The sequence below is a fragment of the Mercenaria mercenaria genome, chromosome 14 (assembly GCF_021730395.1).
Source record: "Mercenaria mercenaria strain notata chromosome 14, MADL_Memer_1, whole genome shotgun sequence".
In the NCBI taxonomy this organism is placed as follows: Eukaryota; Metazoa; Mollusca; class Bivalvia; order Venerida; family Veneridae; genus Mercenaria; species Mercenaria mercenaria.
This window is the reverse complement of record NC_069374.1, coordinates 60,249,321-60,257,101: the sequence shown is the minus strand read 5'-3', so window position 1 is coordinate 60,257,101 and position 7,781 is coordinate 60,249,321. Positions and strand designations below refer to the sequence as shown.

Below are 7,781 nucleotides of genomic sequence, written 5' to 3'. Positions count from 1 at the left end.
AAATTTGTGAATACTTTTGATCACAGAAATGCGCATGCAGTGTGCGCTATCCATACTGATATACAACCAGATGTTCTATTGCGCAACATATTATACTTAAATAACTAAGCAAATGCAAATGAGATAGCGGTCAGATAAACCTAAAATTTTAGTACTAAATTATTTGACTGGTGTCTTTAATTGTTATTTCTTTCTGTACTATTACATATTGTAAATACATGTGTATTTAATTGCTGCAAGTAAAAGTTTTCCACAATGTCGGACTGCCTTAGTCCATTTCATAGCTTGTACTCAAAAATGAACTTCCATTTAATAACCAGGTATCTCCGCATCGAAAGAAAGCCTAGAAGCAAAATGTTATTTTAACACTTAATGTTACAAATCGAGTTTTAAAGTTGTTGATGAATCAAAATTATCTTATCTGGATATCTTTAATTCACAATTTGAATGTTTTGAATTAAAATTTCAATCACACATCACTGCTGAAAGTGATTTTTTTTTATTTTAATTTATATGATTATATTTACATCATAGCTATGTTTTCATGAGGTTGGTTATTGATTCTGTTTATATTTGAGGTGATCATGAAAATATTTTATCCAAAATTCTTGCATTAAATATATATATACGGACTCCCAATTCGTGCTTCCTATTCTTTTTAGATGATAATAACTCTACCATGGTTCCCCGGTTCGTCTCAGGTACTATGTCGAACATCTGATAAATGAGAATGGCTGGTGATAAGATACATTATGTTACCTTACGGGTAGATAAGGGGAGAAACTCGCATATCTAATTTGTCTTGTCAACGGTAAATACAGGATATTGTCCCTTGATGAAGCGACTAGTGGTACAAAGTTACTGACATAAGATTTTTGCAAGTTATTCTTATAAATAACCAACAATATTGTGCGAAGGTAAAAAAAACATTGAAACGCTTTTGAACTAATGTAGAAAATTTACATTCCTTTTGCATTTTTACCAATATCTAACTTTTATTTCACTACTTCGTTATTTGTTTCAGTGTCATTATAATACATTCTATGCGAAACTTAATTTGGCGGAAGAAATTTCACCCAAACTGCGGGTTAATAGCTTTAACATAAACCACCATTAACATCACGTCAACTGTCAAATATAGTCTCATGTGAATATAGCCGTGACAGGCCGTTGTCAAATAGCTTTTGCATTTTCTCTAAGGCTGGATGTAAACAAATATTGTTTGCCCATTATCTATTTGTTTGTGTTGAAACGTTTACGCTTATTATTTCATCAGTTTGTCAAATCAGGTATGAATTAGATTTCAGATATTAAAATCGTTTAAGGTCATACTACATTCGATCCCTCTCCATCTAATAATTTTCGTAGAAAGTGCAGTATGTCTCTGTTGCTATAGTTACTTTAGTCTTAACCTAAAATCGTAAGTTGTCCACATTTATTGTCAGAACTTAGATCTCAGATTGTATATAAAATGTAAAATGTATAAAATTTACAACCACGTCAGGAATGTGTTTTACATTTATGTTTTTCTTTTCTTTGAACATTTATGTTAAAAAGACAAAATTGTAAAACAAATTAGGACATGTTGCGAGAACGATAAGATGTAATCAGCTTGGCCTAGACCATGTAGGCGCATTATCGATCACGCTGTGTAGATGCTTCAAGTCTTACGTTGCTTAGTGTTAGTATTACATCTCTGAATTTGTTTATTCTTGGATTATCAGTGCAGTTGTAAGGTAAGTGGGTCAGCATGCACTTGCGTATTGGTTATACTTATTAACTGATTAATGCATAATGGATCTTATGTCGACATTTGTGAAAATGGCTCCGTAATTGAATACCAAGTGTCAAGGTCCGGTAATTATTACAGTTCGTTTTCGTAAACATCATGTTTGTAAACATTAAAGATTGCGTTTTGTAACCTTAACTCAGGGCTCCATACTTTAATGTGTCTTGTATAAGAAAAACGTGAGCTCAAACAAAAACAAAACATAATCAGATTATCAGAAAGTAGAAAGGTCATTTTGCAAGTAGAGAAAATTTGGTTTGAAAATGTGTAAACATGTATGACCTAGTAATCAGGTGATCTAACTGTAATACTAGTATCCGGTCCAGAACTCTGCCAGGATATTACACTATGCCTTAACATAATTTTTCCCTATACTCTAGACAACACGCCCTGCACAGAACCCGAACCCCAAGCTCAAAAGTGAAGGCCACGCTTAGAGATAAAATGTTAATCGGTTTTTTAGCTCGACGATACGAAGTAGCTGGCCTACTCGACCCGGCGTCGGCGTTCTTCCGCGTCCGCACTCTGGTTGGTTTAAACTTTATTTCAGCAAGTTTGACATACATGGTATACAACAATAAATACATGAAATTAATGGATCGGAAAACAAGTTATTTAAAACTTATATAAATTCCTCTCCATATATGAAATAACTACAAATTATCAAATACCACATTGTCGGGAATCATGGCTAGTGATAACTAATTTAATATGACAAATAAGAATTATATAACATAGTTGTAATGCTATCTGTTTCTACTGAATTTTGTAAAATAAAAAGGGGTGTTGCTTGAACCAAGTATGTACTCACGGTACCGGGGTGCAAATCGACAGAGCAGGGCCGATTTAGGTAGTAAACCTTTTTGTTGCGAGAATGTAACGCTGAACATCAAAGATTAGAGACTTATTCTGATCGAAAGAAAGCCTATCGTTGCCATTGAGAAGATTGTTTACTGACAATAGACATGGAGTATTTAAGAAAAACCTTTCACGAATTGTTTGATATTTACGACAACGAAGCAGGTAGTGATCGACAGTCTCAGTGTTTCCACAGGTGCAAAGATGTTTGGATGTCATAATTCAGAGAACTGCACCCAAGACGCAGTCGAGTATGTAGAATTTGTCCCTTTCTAGAGCCGCAGTGCTGATTTGAAAGCTGTTAGGGTAGCTGCTTCTTTTGTCGTTTGTGGTAATGCATTCCAGTCACGAATTGTTTTGGGCAGAAATGAAGAATTGTAAGACTGTGTCCTGGAGTTTACATTTCTTATGTTTCTTAGATTGTAGCCTTCATCGTTAATTTGATCACGACCTGGAATGAGATCAGACATGTAAGATAGAGATAGACCATAAAGCATTTTGTAGAATAAGATGAGACGATGTTTTTTCCTCCGCTCTGCGAGGGTCTTCCACTTCAGATCATGTAATAGCTTCTGGATATTGCATAATTTTGTTGCACCGGTTACTATACGAGCTGCTTCGTTATGAACTGCCTCAATATAATTTTTCAAAGCTTCACTACAGTTGTCCCAGACAACATCTGAGTATTCAAGAAGAGGGCGAATGAATGAAAAATACATTCGTTCAAGGCTAGAGCGGTTAAGCACAAATTTCAGCGACCTCATTATTCCAATCCTCTGCCATGCTTTTTTCAGTGTGATGGAAATATGAGTTGACCACTTCAGGTCGTTTGAGAAAGTTAGTCCAAGATGTTTATGAGTAGATACCTCTGTGATTGCTGCATTGTTCATAGATAACATTGGATGATGTGGTTTGGAGTGTTTGCGTGAGAAGACCATTGATTCAGCCTTTGATTGATTGAAAGATACTAACCAGGACTCAGACCAAGAATGAATACTTTGGAGAACTGAATTTAAGGCAGTTGATGCCTGATTGGGATTTTCGACTATTATGTACAGACTGGTGTCGTCAGCAAAAGGGCGAATGTTAGAGTTGGTAATAGAGACAATGTCGTTGATATAGGTCAAGAACAGAAGAAGTCCGAGTATGGACCCTTGAGGAACGCAGCATTAATCTGAGTCCAACTAGAGGAGGCGTTTGCATAGACGACACGTTGTTTACGGGACGACAGATAGGAAGAAATCCACTGAATAAGTGAACCCTTTACACCAAGTGAAGACAGTTTCTGTAAAAGTCCACGATGCAACACCCGGTCAAAGGCTTTAGAAATATCGCAGAATACTGCACGCACTTCCTTTTCTTCATCAAGGGCTCGGCAAATATCATTGTAGATAAATGTAAGTTGGTTGACGGTGGAGTCGCCCTTAATAAAATCAGATTGAAAAGTTGTGAGGAGGTTGTTGTTGACAAGGTAGTTGTAAAGGTATTTATGGACACAGCGCTCCATGAGTTTGCCAAGACAGCTGAGTAGGGATATTGGACGGTAGTTAGATGGTTTTGACGGATCTGACTTTTTGAATAACGGTGTAACATTTGCAAGTTTCCAAGAATTTGGAAAGTAAGATTCCATCAATAATTTGTTAAAAAATTTAGAAAGTGGTTCGGATAGTGCTGATGCGCCTTCGCGGAGAAGTTTTGGACTGACAAGGTCTGGACCACTGGCTTTTGATGGGTCTATAAGAGTAAGAGCATATTTTACATCCTGGGGAGTGACAGTAATATTAGATAAAGATGAGTTGGTTAACATTTGGCATATGGTAAGGGACGATTTTGGTCGTCAATGGTAGATTGTGAGCAGAAATACTGGTTAAGAAGTTCTACTTTTCTCTGGTCTGTGGACGCTTCCATGTTGCCTTCGTATAAGGTTGGGATAGTTTTGGATGTTTGTTTGTGTGTAAGTTGTTTTGCTGTTTTGAACCATAATTGGCTGAAATATTGGATGAGTTAACTTTTTCAATTAATTTATTTTGATAAATCTAAGTTTTAGCTACTGAAAATAGTCTTTGAGTAACCTTTTCGAGGTCATTACTGTCCATCGGAAGATCTCCAATAGTATCTTGGAGTTTTTGCTACTGTAGGTTCTCATCATAGTTACCTCTGTCGTACAGCCAAATCTTGCGCTTAAATGAAGTATGTTTAGGTTTGTCTAATTTATGAACAGCAACGACTGGACAGTGAAAACGAGTGAGGTTTGGAATGAAAGGGTCAGCAGCAAAGCTAGAAATGACTTGGTTCGTGTCCTTCACAAACATAAGGTCAATTAGAGAATTAGAGTGTTCAGTGAAGTGGGTAGGGAGTGTTATGAGTTGTTCTGCATTGTACGATGCCATTAGGTTTGTTATTTTATTTGAAGTGGTGTTAAGAACATTGATGTTAAAGTCTCCTGTAACAAGTATGTTATCACACGACTGGTTGAAAGCTTGGTCTATGCTTTGTTCTAAGAGAAGCCAATGGTTATTGTTTGAGTCAGGTGGTCGATAGATACCTCCCAAGATAATTTTACGTTTGTTAACAATAAGTTCTAACCAAAGCGCCTCAAGACCAGTAATAGCAAGATCTACTCTTTCTGAAGCAATGATACCCTCTCGTACATAAATGGCGACACCGCCACCAATACGGTTCATTCTATCACATCGAAAGGGCGGTTGAAAGTTTGGCAAGAGTAGGTCATCAGATACAACAGACGTATTCAGCCAAGTCTCCGTGAAAACTAAAATGTCATATGATTGAGACTCGACTTCAAGGATCTCGATCTTGGGTTTCAAGCTCTGTATATTTAGATGCAAAACTCTAAGACCACTGTTCAGCACCTGACTGTATCCAGAAATAGATGATGTATCTGACACTGTAGTGTCTGGGCCAGGATTGGGTTGAACATCTCCAGAGATTAAAAGAAGTACAGAGTATATATATACCGAAGTTAATATCAGTAAGAAATCGCTGATTATTACAAGATACGGTAACAGGTAATAGGACTTCAAAATCAATGGACGGCGCGCACAATGGTTAAAGAACATACACATAATCAAGGCGGATCGAATATCATACATACTGTTATGTGCTGCGCCGCCAGACAGTAATAGACAACAGGCCTACCTAGAAGGAAAATCATGCTTGTCGGTTCTAACACTCCGCCAATACCGTGAATAATACAAAGAAAACAAACGAAAAAAGAAGTAAAACAAAACATGATTTGATTGATAAAACTAATCAGTATTTGAAATCGGACTAGTGTTTTGAGAATAAGATATGTAGCGATTAATGAAATTAGAATAATTAGAATGAACTGTTTTTAATTTCATCGTGCATTAAAAAATAAGAAATAGAGACTTAATGAACTTCTATATGATTTTGAAAGATTAAAAACTAAGCGTAGCGAAATAATGTACCGTATGTTTTACGAAGTAATACATTTCTTATTATCATGGTTTGTTACAAACCTAGAGTACGGTATGATAGATTCAAATTGCGTGCATGCTAACATATAACGTGTCATGCAGATATAAAAAATAAACATAAACATAAAACCAGTAGGTAATAATGATAACATTACAAAAATGCATGATTTACAGAAAGTTCACTTGTAACGGATATTGATGAAACAGAAGAAGAGTAAGATCTGAATCTGCTTTTGTTTATACTAAACAGCGGCTTACTTTACAATACAAATTCTAGGTTATAAATAGTGTTGAAAGTTTGGAATGAATATGGCATGAAAATAACGTTCAACAACAAAGCGCAATACGCAACACATTAATACCGAAAAAAAGCTGAAGCTCGACCAGGATATAATATCACAATGAATTTCGCAGAACAGTAACGGGTATTAACAAACAGTATTTTATTTAAAATAGTTCTACAAATATCTACATTGTGAAGTAAGTCTATCTTGTACTCCAGTTACAAATTTGAAACTAATTGCGTAAATGCCGACATAAAAGTTCAAATAGATTGTCTGATATTAGAGTCGACATAAAAGTTCAAACAAATGATCTCATTTTAGAACCGACATAAAAGTCAAGCAAATGGTCTCATTTTAAAGCCGACATAAAAATTCAAGCAAATGGTCACATGTGAAAATCGACATAAAGTTCAAGCAATGGTCTCATTTTAGAGCCGACATAAACGTTCAAGCAAAGGGTCACATATGAAATCGACATAAAAGTTCAAGCAATGGTCTCATTTTATAGCCTAAATAAAAGTTCAAACAAGTAGTTTCATTTTTAAAACCCCTCAACATCTAGCTAGAACTCTCGATCTATATATATATCAGTGCAGTATGCAAACACTGCATATATCGGCAACACTTTATAAATGTTATATGAAATAAAAAAAACACAACTATCAGACCATTAGGTTGTAATGATACAGTTACAAAAATATAGATGTACTTTTTGAATATTGTTTCTGTGTATTCATGATTAACAGAAATTTCACTAGTGATGGATAGTCATGGAAAAATAGAAATGAAAGCTGAGTCTGCTTTTTGTTAATACTAAACAGCTACAATAAAATTTTTAGTTTATTAATATTGTTGACCATTTGGATTGAAAAGGACATGAAAATAATCATCTACACCATTAGTATAAACACAGTAATACGCAGCACATTTACACCGAACAAAAGCTCAAAAGAAAATGGTATCAATTACAAACCAGTGTTACCAGTTAAAACCAATTAAATGGTTTTTACCCATGGTCTAACTAGAACTCTTAATCTGCATACTAAAAGTATATCATTGCAGTATGCAAACTGCATATATAGATAACATTTTAAAACAAGTCCGCACTGCATGATCAATATACTAAATATCATTATAAAGTACCGTGACTATACAGTTGTATAAACCACGGGCATCAGTACCTGTCCTAAATAATTCATATATTTTAGACATTATATTGACTAAAAGTGCATATGTCGTCTATGTATAATACAATGTTGACTTATATAAAACTCTCTGCCGTGTACAACTCTATTATATTCAACACGCATCTACTACTTAGTATATGAATATATCCTTTTGAAAAAATAACGATATAAGGCAGCCTAGGTTTTATAATAGATTAAATAACCT

At 35.1% G+C, this 7,781-nt stretch overlaps 1 protein-coding gene across 2 annotated transcripts in view; it reads left to right on the top strand.

Annotated features, from left to right (window-relative positions):
* The first annotated feature begins 1,611 nt into the window (after positions 1–1,611).
* Positions 1,612–7,781, top strand: part of LOC123527854 (carotenoid-cleaving dioxygenase, mitochondrial-like) — a 29,823-nt gene continuing 23,653 nt past the window's right edge. Inside the window, exon 1 of one of the 2 annotated variants that reach the window (XM_053523630.1) lies at positions 1,612–1,736. Coding sequence is in view for 1 of the 2 variants with exons in the window: in XM_053523628.1 (XP_053379603.1) it covers positions 1,656–1,681 (26 nt within the window). In the remaining variant the exon portion in view is untranslated. The remainder of the gene's footprint in view (positions 1,737–7,781) is intronic. The other variant, XM_053523628.1, reaches the window with a different exon arrangement.